Source organism: Cydia pomonella, unplaced genomic scaffold (genome assembly GCF_033807575.1).
Source record: "Cydia pomonella isolate Wapato2018A unplaced genomic scaffold, ilCydPomo1 PGA_scaffold_46, whole genome shotgun sequence".
Taxonomy (NCBI): Eukaryota; Metazoa; Arthropoda; class Insecta; order Lepidoptera; family Tortricidae; genus Cydia; species Cydia pomonella.
In genome coordinates, this window is record NW_026907879.1 from 13,449 (window position 1) to 30,922 (window position 17,474).

The 17,474-nt window shown below is 56.7% G+C and overlaps 3 protein-coding genes across 3 annotated transcripts; all 3 read right to left on the reverse strand.

Moving 5' to 3' along the window:
• Window positions 1-5,959: 5,959 nt before the first annotated feature.
• LOC133534053 (uncharacterized) lies at window positions 5,960-8,890 on the reverse strand. The gene is made up of 2 exons (XM_061873147.1): window positions 7,330-8,890; window positions 5,960-7,224 (listed from the first exon to the last, which is right to left on the reverse strand). The coding sequence occupies exons 1-2, from the start codon at window positions 8,888-8,890 to the stop codon at window positions 5,960-5,962; spliced, it is 2,826 nt and encodes a 941-aa protein (XP_061729131.1).
• Window positions 8,891-13,333: 4,443 nt separating this feature from the next.
• On the reverse strand, window positions 13,334-13,843 carry LOC133534054 (uncharacterized). Its single transcript, XM_061873149.1, has one exon. It carries the CDS (start codon window positions 13,841-13,843, stop codon window positions 13,334-13,336), a length of 510 nt encoding a protein of 169 aa, XP_061729133.1.
• Window positions 13,844-13,910: 67 nt separating this feature from the next.
• On the reverse strand, window positions 13,911-16,073 carry LOC133534055 (uncharacterized). Its single transcript, XM_061873150.1, has one exon. The coding sequence runs from the start codon at window positions 16,071-16,073 to the stop codon at window positions 13,911-13,913; it is 2,163 nt and encodes a 720-aa protein (XP_061729134.1).
• Between the last annotated feature and the right edge of the window lie 1,401 nt (window positions 16,074-17,474).

Below are 17,474 nucleotides of genomic sequence, written 5' to 3' on the forward strand. Positions count from 1 at the left end.
CGCTCCTGTTGCTCCAGCTCCAGGAGCTCAGCCTTCTCCTTGGCCAGCCCTGCGTGGCGTGTTGTGGTGGTAGGCGGCCTCTTCCTCGCTTGGAAGGTCCCGAGGCGGACTTTCTTCGCTCCGCAAGATCAGAAGCCTCGCCGCTCTGTGATGCTCCCGTGTCGCTACCGCTGCTTCGCTGCCTCTTCCGTCCTTCGGCAGTTAACGAAGCGTCGGATTCGGCGGTTTCCCCATCGGTTTGCACCGGAGAGAAGAACTTCGGGCCCAGGGAGGCCACCCGCGTCTATTCTCCTGGGGGAGAAGAACTCCTCCCTGCCAAGAGAGGAGACCCTTTCTGCGAGGCGTTCATTCGCACTACGGCTTTACGTCTCTCACTAGCACCCTTGCTGGTCGGGTGGGGAGCGTACAGAATCCACCGCCAGCCCTGGAGGCACGTCTTCAACATGGCGCACAAAGCGCCCCTGGGCATCTCTTTGAGACTTAGTCCATCTTTAGGGGGCCTCGTGGAGGCTTCTGCCTCTGCCGGACCACTATGCTCCCTATCACCTCCTCCCTGCAGCCTCAAAACCAAATCACTCTGCAAATCGGTGTCCATGAAGTCTTTGCCAGTGTCGTCGTTTCGGAGTCTCGAGTGGTTTGCCCCCCCAGAATACGGAAGGCGGCATGTCGCCACAGCACGGGCGCTTACCCGTCCTGTGGCGACATGGAGGATTGGAACCTCCTGGGGTAGTTAACCTAACCTAACCTTTTTTTTTTTTTTTTTTTTTTTTTTTTTTCGTTGGAAAAATGCTTTATGCATACCCACACACCCGGGGGAGAACATGGGGTTATGTGGGACTCTGCAAAAGGCGCCTCTACCCACTAAAAAACCAACGGTATGCCTGCGCGCCGCCAATGGGGCGTGGCCACGGGATCTCTTAAGTACGCAACCGTGACCACGCCGGCGCCGCCCGCCACTACCACATGCGGCGGGCCCTTCTCTTGGGGGGGCTTGAGATGGCCTTACCCCTGCCTCCTCAGAAGGCACGTGGGCATACCACGCGCGCCTTCTCTGCGAGGCTATGTAATGGGCAGCGACGCCCCCGCGCCGCTGCCCAGACCTCTCTAGGTGGGGGGGAGGAGACGGGCATACGCTCTCCTCCGGGCCCCTGCGCGCTTGCGGCGGATCGGGTGGGAGGCTGGGTCGGCCTCCCGTTCCCTCTCCGCTGCCTCCTTCTGCGACATTACATTCTCGCAGAAGGAGAGGACCGCTTTCCACGACCTCTCGTCGGCAACCATAGCCTTAACTACGGCTGGCAAGGAGAGGTCGTCCCCCACCACAGCCACGAGGTCGCGGCGCTGCCCCGCCCAGGCTGGGCATTCCTCCAGGGTATGCTGCGCCGTGTCCTCGGCGCAGCTGCATTGGTGACACTCGGCCGTCACCTCCCGTTTTGCGAACCGGTGCAGGTAGCTCCCAAAACAGCCGTGACCCGTGAGCACCTGCACCAATCGGAAGGTTAACGAGCCCCGCTCTCTCTCCAGCCAATCTTGTAGGACCGGCCGGACCGCCTCGACAGTCCTGTGTCCTTCCTCGCGTCCAGCTAATTCTTCCTCCCATTGGAGGACGATGGACTGCCGGACGAGGAGCTTCTGCATCTCCAATTCCCTGGGCGCAGGATGGTACTCCTGGAGCCGGAGGTCCCTGCGCCACTCGTACAGAGACGCTTGGGCCTCCGCTTCCAGATCCCAAGGAGGCGTTCCTGCTAGCAAACACGCCGCATCATATGAGGTGGTGCAATACCCCCGTACGACGCTGATGGCCATCGCCCTCTGAGCCTTCCTCAGCAGGGCGATGTTCTTGGCCACCAGATTCCCCGCCCAGATTGGCGCCCCGTACAGGGCCATCGATCGCACCACCCCCATATAAAGACGGCGGCTCGCAACCTCCGGCCCCCCGATGTTGGGCATCAGCCTCTTTAGTGCAGCCGATGCTGCCATTAGTCGGGGGGTCAGGCGGACAAAGTGCTCGCGGAAGTTCCAGCGGGAATCGAGGACGAGTCCAAGATATTTCATGTTGGACTCTACCTCGATTCGAGTGCCACCAACGACGATGCTGGATCCTGCAGGTGGCGCCTTCCGGGCAGCGTGGAAGCAGAGCGCCTCAGACTTGTGCAGCGCCACCTCCAGCCCCAGCATCGCTATGCGTCTCACCACCTGTGCTACCGTCACGGTGGCGAGGCGTGCCGCTTCCCGGTACGAGTCCCCCCGGGACGTGACCAGCGTGTCATCTGCGTAGCAAGTCACACTTGACCCCGGGAGAAGCTCCCCCCGCAGCACCCAGTCGTACCCAATGTTCCACAGGAGCGGCCCTAAGACCGAGCCCTGTGGAACACCGCACGATGTCTCCCACCTTGTCAGCCCGCCGCCCCGGACCGGATACTCCACACACCGCTCCGAAAGGTAGGCCCCAACTATTTGGCACAAATAGGGGGGCACCTTGTGGTATTTCAGTGCCTCCCTAATGCACGACCACGGCAGGGTGTTAAAGCATTGGCGATATCCAAGGACACCGCCAGGAGGACCCCACCGTGGTCAACCGCCTCATCCGAGAGGGCTTTGATGCGCGCGACCGCATCTACGGTCGACCTACCCTCTCGGAATCCAAACTGGTGTTCAGACAGGTCAGGTCCTACTCCTCGGAGGTGCTTGACGAGGCGGCAGCAGATGATACGCTCGAAGAGCTTGTCAGCCTCGTTGAGCAACACAATCGGTCGGTAGGCTGATGGAGAGTCTGCGGGACGCCCATCCTTTTTAAGGAGGACGAGCCGGCCCGTTTTCCAGATGGTCGGAAAACGGCCGGACTGTAGACAGGCGTCCAGCAGCCCGCGGAATCTCTCCCCCAGGGCCCGCAGCGCCAGAGCCAGGACGCGTCCCGGGATCCCATCTGGACCCGGTGCCGTGTTTTTGGCTTTCAGCTTTATCACAGCTGCATCTAGCTCTGCCTCCGTTACCGGAGGCACCCCGACTTCCGCACCCTCATACCCTAAGGGCTGATGGGAAGGTGTCATTGCTGGGGGCTGGTGTTCCGGTCTGTTCGGGAACAAGTTGGAAACAACCACCTCCAGCAGTCGAGGCTCGAGACTCTCCGTCAAGGGGGGGGCCCAGGGGCGTAGTTTGCCCCTGACCGCCTTGTACGGCCTCCCCCATGGATCTCGGTTTAGCGTCTCGAGAAGCTCCGCTCTGGCGCTCGCCTTCGCCTCGCAGATGGAGAGCTGTAACGCCTTGACCGCCTCTCTATAGGCGCTGTACAGCTGCGTCTCCTAACCTAACCTAACCTAACCTAACCTAACCTAACCTAACCTAACCTAACCTAACCTAACCTAACCTAACCTTTTTTTTTTTTTTTTTTTTTTTTTTTTAAGAGGGGAAATGCTTTACGCATACCACCCGGCGCAGGGACGGGCCGGGATGGTTATGTGGGACTCCCTGTTGTGGGCTAATGGGACCCCAGGTTTACCCACTAAAACCCCTCTGTTTGCCGCCTCAAGGCTATAAGGCAGGGCACGGGGATCGGCCAAGACCATACTTCCGTAACCCCACCAGCGGTTGTCCGAGCTCCAGACTCGACTTTGGAGGAACTATTCCTCTACCTCGCTAAGAGTACTCCGATTCGGTGTACTCGCCATCCAGGGACCCTCGTGTAGGCGACAGACGTCCCCGAGCCTGCCGCCCACGGGAACCCTTAAGGGGGAAGTCGACGGTCGCCCGCCAAACGCCTCAACCTAACCTAACCTTTTTTTTTTTTTTTTTTTTTTTGATGACCCAGGGGGAATCCGTTATGGATGCCACTGGCCCGGGAGAAGCCAGTGGGTATGTCCGACTCCCACGGACTAAACCCCCTGGGGTGTTCCGGCGCTCGCTTTGTTGGCGGGGTTTCGGGAACACGGTTGCAGGCCACCGATACCCCGCCGGCGTTGCCCTTGCGGGCCCAACTTTTGTGGCTGCTCGAGCAGCCTACTCCGCTGAAGGCACCTCGGAACACGTGAGGGCCTTCCAGCTCGGAACCTCTTCAGGCGAGTGATGGAACTCCCGACCCATCACCCGCAGGTTCCCGTTAGGGCGGCAGCATCCGGCCTGCGAAGGCTCTTCGCCGCCTGCCCGGCCTCCTGTGGCGCTGAGGGAGCGAGTTTGCGTCATCCTCGCGCATTCGTTCTGCCGCCTCCTTCTGTGTCATGACGGTGACACTGAAGGAGGCCACTGCCGCCCATGCCTCTTCACTGTCGACCATGTGGCGGATTAGCGCCGGCAGTGAGAGGTCACCTCCTAGAGCCGTGGACAGGACAGCGCGAGGCTCCGCCCACGCAGGGCACTCTTCGCGCGTATGTTGGGCCGTGTCCACGGTTCTTCCATCACAATGATGGCACGCTGTTGTCGGCTCTCTCCCTAACCTCTCACACAGGTACCATCCGAAGCAACCGTGCCCCGTCAGGAGCTGCGTGAGATGAAAGGAAGGTATGCCGTGTTTTCGTTCGACCCATTCTTTCAGAACGGGCCGAACAGCGGCCACCAGATCCCGGCTAGCTCCCGGAATCTCCAGTTGTTCCGACCATTTCTCGTAGAGGTCGTCTCGCGCCTCCTCCCGCCATTTGCGTACTTCTCGAGGAGCAGGCCAGTTACCTTCCTCTCTTGCACCCATTACCCGCCAGTAGACATTGAATTGGACCTCAGCTTCTAGGTCCCATGGCGGGCTCCCTGACAACAGGCAGGCTGTTCTGTGTGAATTGGTGCGGTACGCTCGAGCCACCCTGAGAGCTATGGCCCGTTGCGGTCGTCGCAATATGGCCGCAGTACGAGGCCTCAGGGTGTCCGCCCATATTGGAGCTCCGTAAAGCGCCATTGAGCGCACCACGCCAATATATAGGCGTCTGCAGTTTCCTCCTGGTCCACCTAAGTTTGGAAGGAGACGCCCGAGGGCTCCGGCTGCAGCCATTAGTTTCGGGGCCAGGCGCCGAAAATGTTCTTCGAATTTCCATCTGCCGTCGGAGGACGAGTCCAAGGTACTTCATCGTCGACCCGACGGCGATGGAAGTGCCTCCCACAGTGATTTGCGCTCCTTCTGGTGGCTTGTTGCGAGGTCCGTGCATGACTAAGGCCTCGGACTTATGTAATGCGACCTCTAGCCCAAGTGCACGTATCCTGTGTACGATATAGGCTACTCCTGCTGTGGCTAGATAGGTAGCCTCCCTGTGGGTTCTACCACGGGCCGACACGAGGGTGTCATCAGCGTAACATGTAACGCTGATCCCCCGCAAAGTGGCCCCGCGCAGCACCCAGTCATAGCCGATGTTCCACAGGAGCGGTCCCAGAACTGACCCCTGTGGAACACCGCACGACATTGCTCTCCTTGCCCAGCCATCCTTTGTTGGAAATACCACAACGCGCCCGGCAAAGTAATCTGCTACTAGTTTTTGGAGATATTCAGGCACATTGTGGTATTTCAGTGCCGCTTTTATTGTTTCCCAGGGCAGTGTGTTAAATGCGTTGGAGATGTCTAGCGAGACAGACATCACAACCCCACCCTGGGAAATCTCCTCCTCGGCGAAGTCCCTTACACGGGCAATCGCATCTAGTGTCGATCTTTGTGGACGAAAACCGAACTGACAATCACTCAGACCTGGTTGTATGCTTCTAACGAGGCGGGAAGCAATGATGCGCTCGAAGAGTTTGCTCGTCTCGTCTAGGAGCACGATTGGGCGGTAGGCCGACGGCTGGTCAGGTGGGCGCCCTTCCTTACGGAGGAGCACTAATTTCCCTGTTTTCCACCTAACAGGAAACCGCCCATGGGTCAGGCACGCAGTAAAGAGAGCTCTGACTTTCTCCTCCAGTTCACTTAGTGCAATCACCAGAGCGCGTCCTGGGTATGCCATCCGGTCCGGGAGCTGTCTTCTTCGACCTAAGTTTCAGGACAGCGACGTTAAGCTCAACTTCTGTTACTGGTGGTACCCTCCCTGATCACTTCCAGTGGTCTGGTGGTGGGCGCCATGGCTGGAGGGACAAACTCGCCTCTCTCTGGGAATAGAGCTCCGACTACTCGCTCTAGTAGGTCCGGTTGGAGACTGCTGGTCAGTGGGGGCGCCCATGGTCGGAGCTTTTTCCTGATGGCTCGATACGGCCTGCCCCACGGATCCCTATTGAGCGTCTCAAGCCATTCTTCCCAGGCGGCCTCTTTGGCCTGTGCGATGCCCGTCTGTAGAGTCTTTCGAGCGATCCTGTAGGCTTCATAGAGAGCGTCTTCCTCTTCCAGGACTCTGATGCGCCTTCTTCTGCTTCGTGTGTACCGACGGCGCGCAGCCACGCAAGCGTTCCGCAGTTGGCGGAGTTCCGGTCGCCACCAGTACACTTGTCGCTTTGGTGAGAAGGGTTTTGCTCTCGGCATCGCTGCGTCGCAGACGCGGATCAGAGCCACGTTAAGGTTTTCGGTTTCGCGTTCAACCTGCGCTATCTCCACGGGGCCGATGGTGGCTCCCCAGGATTCGACGATGGCAGCCTCTTTTGCTAGCTCTCTATTCAATTTCCCTAGTACCCATTTTGGACTGTCCCCTGCAGTGAATCGAGTATTCCTTGCTGTGACTGGAGGTGTGGAAAGATCAAATCGGATGTACCGATGATCTGATAGTGACTCCACCCCGACCTCCACCCTCCAGTTTTGAACCCGGCGTGCCAGGACGTTGGACGCAAAAGTGATGTCCACTATTGACTCGCCCTGTGGCCTCACACACGTACTCTCCGATCCGGTGTTGAGGACAGCCAATCCGAGGGAGACAGCCCACTCTTCCAGCACTTCACCTCGGGGATCTGTTGCCGGACATCCCCATGTCGTCGATTTGGCGTTGAAATCTCCAGCGACTAGTACAGGGACTGGGGATATCTGGCCAATCAGGGCACCGACTTCTGTTAGAGACTGTTCAAACTCTGGTAGGATGCCATTGGGCGAGAAGTATACGCCAATTATGGCTATGCCTTCTAGTACTGCAAGTACGAACCCCCGACCCTTCACGACGCTCTCGAAGGAGGAGAGCCGATGACAGCGGGGGCTATAATAGCCACTTTCTTGTTCTGGTCTGCAACCCAGTCGTTCCGGCAGGGGATAAAATAAGGCTCTGATACCACAGCTACCCCTATTTGCCACTCTGCCATCGATTGTACTAGAAGGTCTTGGGCATTGGCACAGTGGTTGATGTTCGCCTGTAGACATGGAAGGGCCATTTTAGTGATCGGTATCCATTATTTCCTCGGTAGCAGTTCGCTGTGAAGAAGTGGGAGCTGCCGGGCTCCCTCCCGTCTTCTTACCTCCTTTTTTAGCACCGTTGGACTTTCCACCCTGGCACCCTTTGGCACCGATAGAGTGACCTGCTGGCTTCCCACTAGCTTTGCATATGGCACAGCTCGCCTCAGCGGTGCACTCTCTGGCTTTATGGCCTTGCATTCCACAGCGATAGCATAGATCGCTGCGGTCAACATCTCTATCGCATTTAGCACCGACGTGGCCTTTTTCTAGACATCGATAGCAACGAAGGGGCTTAGACTCTAGAAGCACTACTCTCGCCGAAATCCATCCTACCTTGATTCTACCAGTTCCAACCAGTTTTTTGGCAGCTATAACGGGGCAGCTCAGCCATAGAGACCCGGATCCGCTCCGGCTTCGCGAAATTACTCCCGGTTTAATATTTTCAGGTGCGCAGCCTCCCTCAGTAGCCACAGCCGTCACAACCTCGTCGGCAGTCACTGAATCGTCCAACCCCGTGACGCGTAGTTCGGCACATTTTGTAGGTCTTTGGACATTGGCCTTGTCTCCAAGAACTCCTCGAAGTTTTTCGGCTAGCTCATTTGCCGCCTTCTCAGCGTCCTCAATGTCAGGAGGCAGCTCTAACATTCGAGCGCCAGTCGCCGCTGTTCGGAAGCGCAGTGTAGATATTCCGATCTCCTCCAATTTGATTCGATTTTTCGCCTCGGCCAAGATCGCCTCATATGTAACTCCTTTCTCTACTGCCTCCGGCTTCATAGTAATTGTTATGGCAGCTGTGCGAGGAGGTTTCAGTTTCGGCTTTCTAATCGGCGTCTTTGGGGAGTTCGGTGCTTTGGATTTTTTTGATCCACTAGCTGCCCTTGTAGCCGTCTTAGTTTTGGCTGTGCTGCCCACTACGACACTCCATTTCGGCTTGTTGGGCGCCGTAACCGTTTCTTTTGTGGACGTTGTGGATGCTTGTCTAGCGGCAGCTGCTTCCTGAGCAGCCAGACTAACACCCCTGCCCTTCTTGTTTTTGGGTTTCGGCTTCTGCTTCCCAACAGCAGGAGGCTGAGCGGGGCCCGTGGTTGAGCTCGCTGCTGGCTGTTGTTGGGTGGGCTGTCTTGCCGAGCCTTCAGCTGGTGGTTGAGGAGGGGCTACCTCCACTGCTCTCCGATCGGCCGCCAGTGGAGGCCGTAGCCGAGGTTCTGGCAGGAGCCGCCCCTCAAGGCCCTCAAGACGGGCGTTTAACATTCTGCTAAATTGATCGCGGGTGGAGCGCGATACTTCCTCCATAATTCGGCGAATATCGACCTCAGCCAGCGCTGCGGGCTGGCTTCGCATCTCGTCCACTTGTTTCCTTAGTTCTGTCAGCTGCCACGAAAGGTGCGCGTTTGCTGCCTCTAGACGGGCAACCTCTTCCGTGGCAGTGCGAGATCTTACCTCAGCGAAGGCCCCACCAATAGCCTCCACCGAGGATTTAAGTTTGTGCTGGTGAGTGCCTTTCAAGTGGCCCGAAGTATTAGTGACGTGTATGATGGTACTAAGGGCATCCTGCACTTTTTTGTCTATTGCAGCCAATGTTTGCTCCCCAAACTGGCTGCCAGTCGGGAGCTGCCGACTCATTAGGCGCTCGGCTCTTTCCCGAGCCGCTGCTTCCGCCGATGCATTAAAGGCAGCCAGGTTTTTTTCTGCCTGTATCTGCCTTTCATGCGCTTTTCCTGCACTTACCCCAGCCTGGAGCTTTCCAAAGCCCACGTAAGTGCCTGATGTGGGCGGCCGGCCTCTTCCCCGTTTGGTGTTGTTTTCAAAAATTTGCCCCGTTGGTTCGAGGTCGCGCCTTCGCTCAGAGCACCGAGATCACTTTCTGAGCCAGAACTGTCAAGTGCTAGCTCTTCTGCGGGTCTTTTCTCCGGCTTCTTCCAGAACTTGTTATTAAGGTTTTCCGTCGAGGCCACAGTGCGCATGCTAGATACTGAAGACTCGGAATCTGAAAGCCGAGTCAATCTGACGACTGGTTGCCTAAGCTCTGTGACAGGCACCGTAGCCGTGTCTGTTTCCTCCTGGTTAGTGATGAATAGATCTGCCGTCGAGGGGGGCGCTACTGCGGCTTCCTGTGACTCAATAGGAGCCGATTCACGCCCGGTCCGGTCACGTTGTGGAGAATTTCCACCTCCTCTCTGTCTTAAAACTCTTCCTTCTTTCATTATCTCTTCTGGTTTTTGGCTCTGAAAAGAGCCGTTTTGAGGTTGGCCCTGAGAAGGGCCGTTTAGATTTTGTTTTTTATTTGAACTTGCCATAAGATTCCCACGAGTATGAGACGAAATACAGTTCACTGGCGGGTAACGCTCATCCCGAAACGCAGTGGGCTATATACTCTAGAGGGCGCCTGTTATCTAGAGGTTTTAACGACTTCGCTGTCGGGTGTTAAAGGGTTTTCCTTCCCGCGGGCCGGCCAATTAAGGCAAGCCCTCCGCGCCGCGAACACTACCCGTACCCCATACCGCCAGTGATGGGGGTCGTTGGGAAGGTGCTGCGGGTTGCGGGATTCAAGGCGAGTTGGCGTAGACTCCCCTATGTAGTTTCGTTAGAAACTACTGACCGTCGCGTAAGGCACGAAGCCTAATACTGCTATACGGCCTACGTTTGGATGGCCAAAAACGACCACCCAGACCCTCCCCAGACCAATAGGTCGACAAAGCTCTTCAAAAGAAGTAAGCCCAACACTAAGACAAGACTAAGACAGCTTTGTCAGCCGCCGCCCTCTTGACCGAAAACGGTCCCTCTAAAGAGGTTATCCCACCCCCCCTGGCCCCATCCGCAAGGACCTCTGCTAGACAGAGGACCTGCGGAGAGACCCCCCCGTTCCCCCCCATGACAGGATATTGGCAGCACCGGTAAGCAATAACTTGAAACAAGAGATTACTTACCGTTGCCCCCAGGGTGCACCGTCCAAGAGCCCTTCCCTTACCCCCGGATCACTCGGATCAAGAGGAATGAGAAGGGACTTGGCACACTGGGAGGTTTCCTGTCCGTAGCACCCCAACCTAACCTAACCTAACCTAACCTAACCTAACCTAACCTAACCTAACCTAACCTTTTTTTTTTTTTTTTTTTTTTTTTTTTTTTTTTTTTTTTTTGGTATCGCAGGGGTGAATGCATTTACGCATCATCGCCCCCCGGGCGAGGGAAGCCCATTGGGGGGGGCGGTATGTGGGACTCGCTCCTTCCGTAACCCCCTCTGCTATTCAGAGGGAGAGGAGGAGAATACCCACTAACCTCCCCTGCGGCGTTTCCGTCCATGCCGTTAAGGGGGGTGCTGGGGGCTCGCAAGCATGTCACCTCAGCACCCCCCCGGCTGTCCCGACCCGGATGAACCGGGACTTCACACCATTTTGGGGAGAGTCAGCAAACGCATAACTGACTCTCCCCCCTCCCATGTAGGGCCGTGTTGTGCGGGTCCCCCACCCGCTGCCCTACTGGGGTATAGCACGGTTCGCGTTGACGAACCGCCTAAGCCTCCTTCCTATTCGTCTGCGCCGGATCGGATGCGCATTCGGGTCTTCTTCGCGTTCTCGCTCCTCAATCTCCTTTTGCGAGACGACCGTGTCGCAAAAGGAGACCACCGCCTCCCAGGATCTCTCGCTGCCCAACATGGCCGCCACGACGCTGTGCAGCGAGAGATCATTGGTGCCAATGGCAACCGCCAGAGCATCACGCTCCACACCCCAGCGATTGCACACCTGCAGGGTGTGCTGGGCGGTGTCGTCCGTCTCACCACATTGGTGGCAGGCTGGGGTAGGCTCACGACCGATCCTGTGCAGGTAGTGCCCGAAGCATCCGTGTCCGGTCAGTACCTGCACCAGTCTATACCCCACCCTGCCGTGCATCCGATCCAGCCAGCCCTCGAGCGACGGGAGAACTGCCCCTATGGTGTAGGTTCCATAGGGGGAGTTCTCCAGGACCTCCTTCCATCTGTCTCGCATCCTCCCGATCGCCATTCTGCGCATGTTCCTCAGTTCTTCAGGGGCAGGGAATTCGCCTGTCTCCCTGCTCCTGATTCTCTGCCTGTGCGCGTCAGCGAGCACCTCAGCATCCAGTTCCCAAGGGGAGGTGCCCGCCAACACGCACGCTGCCGCCCAACTGACCGTCACATAGGCCCTGCAGACGCGTATGGCTATCACCCGTTGGGGCCTCCGTATCAGGGCTTTGTTTTCCCCATTCAGCTTGTCAGCCCAGATCGGGGCCCCATATAGAGCCATTGAACGGGCCACTCCGGCATACAGACGTCTGCAGACATGCGACGGTCCTCCCACGTTGGGCAGCAGCCGACCCATTTCTGAGGCTGCCGTCACTATTCGGGGAGCAATTTGGCGGAAGTGCTCCCCGAAGTTCCAACTCCTGTCCAGTGTGAGGCCTAGATATTTTATGTGAGGCCTCACCTGCACCTGCTCTCTAGCGATTCTGAGGGAGGCACCCGCAGGCACCCTCCATCCTCTTTTTGCGAAGACTATCGCATCCGTCTTCTGGAGGGATACCTGCAGTCCTAAGAGGCGGATTCTCAGGATTATGAGGTCGGCCGCGACCTCCGCCCTCCTCAATGCCTCCCTCAGCTCCTTGCCCCGAACGGCCACCATTGTGTCGTCAGCATAACACATGAGGGCCATCCGGGGGAGTAGCTCTGCGCGGATGGCCCAGTCAAAGCCGATGTTCCATAACAGGGGTCCAAGCACAGACCCTGGGGAACACCGCAGGCCATCCGTCTCTCCAGCCGTCCATGAGGGGTGTTGCAGACCACCACCCTGTCTGTCAGGTAGTGGTCAACAACACGCCGCAGGTATGGGGGCACCTCATGGTATTTCAGGGCCTCTCGAATAACTGAGTACGGGAGGGTACCAAACGCGTTGGCAATGTCCAGAGACACCGCGATGGCACCCTCTCCCTTCCTCTGGGCATCCTCTCGAAAGGCCCGAAGTGCCCCCAGTGCGTCCATTGTGGACCTGCCATTCCGGAATCCAAACTGGCGGTCCGAAAGGTTGGGGCCCGTCTGGACTAGGTGCCGGTTGATCCTTGACGCTATTATGCGTTCAAGCATCTTCCCGGTTTCGTCCAGTAGTACGATGGGCCTCCATCCTGATGGGGAGTCCGCCGGCCTGGACTCCTTTCGCAGAAGGCACACTATGCCCTCTTTCCAGTACCTTGGAAACTGTCCATCCCTTAGGCACTGGTCAAAAATGGATTTGAGACAGTCTCCAAGGTACTCCATCACTACCGGGATTATTAACCCGTGCACCCCATCCGGGCCCGGGGCCTTTCTGCAGGCCCTTATTTTGTGGGCGACGTGGGCCATTTCGCCCTCAGTCACAGGGGGCACCGCCTCCGGAACTACAGGCTCTTCCTCCATGGGGACCACCATAGCAGGCGGGTCAAATTCCTGAGCTGGTGGGAACAGTCCCTCCAATATATTTTGGAGGGTCCCTGTATCCATAGCCTCTATAGGGGCAGCTTGTCGAAGCTTTTTCCTCACCAGCTTATATGGCCGTCCCCATGGATCCTGGTCCAAAGAGGCCAAAAAGGCCCCGTGCGCCGCATCCTTCGCTTGGGCAATGGCGAGATTCAAGGCCTTCTTGGCCTCGTTTAGTGCCACATGGAATGCCTCCAGTTCCTCTGGCGTATGCCGCCTCCTACGGCAGCGTGTAAAGCTCCGTCTTGCCGCATTACATGAAAGCCGGAGTGCGGCAACTTCAGGGCACCACCAATAAGTGGCCTTTTTCCTTTTGGGCGGGCCCGCTCTCCTCATCGAGGCGTCACAGGTCCTGATGAGGGAGGCCCGGAAACCATGGGCCAAGTCATCCGCACTGGCTTCTTCTGGCGCCTGGCGTCCCCATCTAGCCTCCAACATGGCCGCCTCTCTGGCTGCTTCCCGGTCTAGGGATGCCAGGCTCCACCTCACAAGTCCCTCGTTCCCCCTTGCCTGTCTCGGTTGTTGGCCTTGCTGGGCTCTGGAGACCCTCATTCTGATGTATAAATGGTCAGATAGGGTCTCCGTGTCTTCCAGCACCCGCCAGTTCACCACGCGTGCTGCCACCACCGGGAGGCTAATGTTATGTCAATAACAGAACCTCCCCCCAGGCGCACGCAGGTGTTTGCTGTGCCCCGGTTGACCACTTCGAGCCCGAGCCCGACCAACCAATCGAGAAGTGCCGCTCCTCTAGGATCGGTCCTGGGGGAGCCCCAGGCAGCGCATTTGGCGTTTAGATCCCCCAGGACCATTATGGGGGAGGGCGCCAACCCAGCCATTGCCCGTCCGAGCCTCTCCAGGTAGGCCTCAAATTCATGTAGTGGCCTATTTGGGGAGAAGTAGACCCCAATCAATAAAATGTCCCCCAGTTTGGCCACCACATAACCAGAGCCCGTAGAAACTCTGGAGAGGGGCAGACCGCCCATGACCGGGACCACAATGGCCACCGAGGCCAACGTGCCAGCCCCGTCACCCACCCAATTCGCCTGTTGCGGGACGTAATACGGCTCCGCAACAACAGCCGCAGCAACCTCCCACTCCGCTATGTGCTGGATCATGAGATCTTGCGCACGTGGGAGTGGTTTAGGTTGCACTGGAGCAACTCCAAATTATGCCTTGGAGGCATTAGTCTTCCATGGGCTGCTGTTCCGTCCGGTTATCAGGTCTATTCTGGGGGGCAACCGCTGCGGCATTTGCGGGGCCGGCAGAGTGGGCCTCCTTCCCTCTGACTGGAGGGGGGTTGCAGGCGTTCCCGCCCATTACATGCCCCGCCTTTAATCCGGCGTGATGGCACACTACGCACCAGGGGGCCAGCGCGGTGCAGTCCTGGCTTTTGTGGCCTGGTTTACTGCACCTGTAGCACCAGTTGGTCCTGTCAACCGGGGACGGGCACAAAGGCCTCGTGTGTCCCGTCCCCATGCAGCGGTAGCAGCGTAGAGGCAACTGTTCAAGGGCCTCCACACGGGCCGCTGACCATCCAATGACGATACGTCCTGCAGTGACAACCACTTTGGCCGCTGTTAGTGGGCACCGCAGGATGACCGAACCAGTCCCGTTGGCCGCCATTCTTATTGCCCCGACCGTAACCTGGTCTTCTGGGCATCTGCCTCTGGCGGCCACCTCCCTTTTTAAGATCTCCGGGGTGACGGATTCGTCAAAGCCGGAGATCTTAATTTCTGCCTTTTTGATTGGCCGGTACACATCGGCCACATCGCCTACTAGGCTCCGGAGCCGCTCTACCAGATTGTCAGCCGCCTGGCTACTCTGCGCCCCGGGGACCTCGATGATTCTCGACCCTGTCGCCGTCTTCCGAACTTTGAGGTGGTCAACGCCGAGCTCCGCCAATTTAAGTGTAGTGGCCCTTTCCATGACCGACCTATAGTCCGTCTGGGCGTCGGACTTAAGGGTCACGACGACCGCCGCCATGGTTGGGGCCACTAATTTAGGGGCTGCCACCTTCTTCGGGTTTTTCTGCTGCTGTTGGGGCTGGGAAGGGGCTTTGGCCTTGCCCCTCTTGACTACCGTAGTCCATCCTTCCTGTTGGGGAGCAGGGGGCGCAGGTGGCGGCACACTTGGACGAGCCGGTCTCCTTGGTACCCTGGGAGCAGGGGCTACCGGCTGGGGTTTTTTGCCTCTTGGTTTAGGTACCGGCCTGGTGGCTTGGGTCTGCCCAGCCGGTGTCTGCGGCGTTTGGGGCACTTCGGCCACTCGGGGCGCCCCTCCTGGAGCTTGGAATGACGCCGTTTGAGATGCCCCTTTGCTACTATTTTGCGGCCTTGGGGGATTAGGTACCTCAGTTTGATGTCCCGTCTGGTCTAGGTCCATCTCTTGTTCCTGGAGCCTTCTCCTCCTATCCGCCGCTAACGGTGGTCGGCGGATGGGCTCCGGGGGCAGCCGTCCCTCCACGCTCTCGAGGCGGGCATTCATCATGTTGCCCAGGGACTTGAACATTTCGCTCCTAAAGTTCCCCAGGCGGACGTCCATGAGGTTGCCCAATTCCTCCAGGAGGGCATGCACCTCAGTCCTTTCCCTCGTTGGCTCCGTCTGTTTGCGCTCAGAGAAAGCCTTGCGCAGCGCTTTCGTCTCAAGACGGAGCTGCCCCAGCTCCTTCCGCATTCTTTCGTTGTCCGCTTTCAGTGAGCGGACAACCTCTGACTCCTCCATCGAATCCGCGAGCTCTATCAACCCCTTGCAAGCCGAGTTGATGCTACCCCATATTTCGCCCTTGAGATTCTTGCTCCTGGCCGCATCCTTGATGATGTTCTCTGCAAGGGCCTTGATGCGGCCTCCAGGGGTTTCAAACCCCTCTGGGGTTTCCTCCGCATGTATTGGGCTTCGCGACCGCCTGCCCGTCTGTCGTTTTGGCTTGGGACTGTAGACAGCTTCCGTCTCCGTTTCTGTCTCGTAGTCCTCAAGCTGAGCTTTGGCGGCGCTGAGCCCCGTATAACGCCCTTTACCGCGGCCCCGGCGGGCAGTGCTTAGTTTGCGCACCCGGGTCTCACCTGCACTGTCTGGGCCCTCTCTGCCCCTTTTCTCCCTTCTTCCCCTTTCCTCCCCTGTTCCTTCTCGGTTGAGACTCCTCGCATCATCGAATTCCACGATGCTACCCCACTCGTCAGAAGACGTCTGTGAGAGGCGCCTAACACTCCTCTTTTCACCCGCCCAAAATCTTCCCAAAGTAGGGGTGGGAGAGTCATCCCCCCCCCCAATGTACCCCCTTCCAGTCTCTTCGCCATCCTGGCTCATCTCCGAAATCACCTCCCTTTGGGACTCCGAATTGGCCCCCATTCCCTCAGAACGCTGGTTACCCCCCCTTTTTCTCAACACCCTCCCTTTCCCTCCTTTATCCCCACCTGGATCCGGAGTCTCCCCCTCCTTACCCATGAAGGAAACGACGGCACAAGCGTTTTCCGTAAAATCGGTCAAGCGTGATCCGTACCACACTTGACAAAGTTACGGATTTGGGGAATAAAAATTATTTTCCCCCACTTTCAAATGTCCAAAAATTTCGGGACACGGGCAGGAATACGGAGTTTAGCCTCCCCTATCCGAATCCCGAATCGCCCGAACACGAGTTACTCGGGTTTAGACGCTATCTTTTTTTGAAAATTTACAAACTTAACGAATGTAGTTGATAGCGCCTAAAAACGAGAATAGCAATTTAGTTATTCCTTAATAACTCCTGACCCTGGAGTCAGAAAATTGCAAAAAGACCGTCTCTAGGTAGGTCTTAACCTTGCCTAAATTACCCTATCGCTAAAAAACAAGAAAGTAGAAGTGAAAAGAAGATAAAATTTTTTTTTTTCAAAAATAAAAACAAGATTCCAAATTTCAAAACAAAGATTTGTTTTCCCTGTAACTCCGGAAACAAAAGTCCCAGCGCTGCAGGGAAAACGGCAGAAGAAAGAAGAAAAGAAATGAAAAATTATAAGCTTAAAACAAAGAACAGAAAAAGAAACAAAAAGAAGATAGAAATTTTTTAACGAAAAACAAAAACCGCACAAAAAACACTACAAGTCAAAAACACGAAAAGTCCAAAAATATCGCCAAGTCGTCAAGTAAGAGCTGTTTCAGTAACCGGGATGGATAGCAAAAAATTGTTTTAGTCTAAGTTCCGAATTTCACCAAAATAGCTCAATAACACCTCACGAAAAAACCTCAACCTAACCTAACCTAACCTAACCTAACCTAACCTAACCTAACCTAACCTAACCATTATTATCCCACCAGTCGATTCTTACCGTTTTTTCAGTTTCTTGTGTCAAAAAATTAATTCTTTTGTTGTACAGTTCAATTTTTCCTTACCTTCCCCCCCCCCCAATTTTTACCTCATACTTACAGTTTTCAAAATGGTTTTTCGCTCACCTGTAAGAAGTCGTCTTCGATCTGCTAGGCAAGGGTCGCAGGAAGCTCCTCAGGAGTCTCAAAACACTCCTCCAAACCTACCAAATGATCCCCAGGAGCAACCAATAGTCGTTCTGGACCGTATCGAGGATCTAAATACCGCAGCAACAAATCCTACTGAAGCGAGCCTCATCGATGTGGTCTCGGACGTGCTGGAGAATTGCAGCACGAACACAACCTTCACGCTCGGACGTGCTGAAGAGGCAGAGACCGAGACGGAGCCTGCCGGCACCCCTGGGCCTGAGGGTGGATTCGGCATCGACAGTTCGAGTGAGATGGAACCAC

Excerpts from the sequence above, each read along its gene's own strand:
- LOC133534053 (XM_061873147.1), bottom strand. The coding sequence starts at position 8,890 with ATGAGTCGGCAGCTCCCGACTGGCAGCCAGTTTGGGGAGCAAACATTG. Across the intron at positions 7,225-7,329 it reads CAACGGTGCTAAAAAAGGAG|GCGAACATCAACCACTGTGC; the intron begins GTAAGAAGACGG and ends CCATGTCTACAG.
- LOC133534054 (XM_061873149.1), bottom strand. The coding sequence starts at position 13,843 with ATGATCCAGCACATAGCGGAGTGGGAGGTTGCTGCGGCTGTTGTTGCG.
- LOC133534055 (XM_061873150.1), bottom strand. The coding sequence starts at position 16,073 with ATGGGGGCCAATTCGGAGTCCCAAAGGGAGGTGATTTCGGAGATGAGC.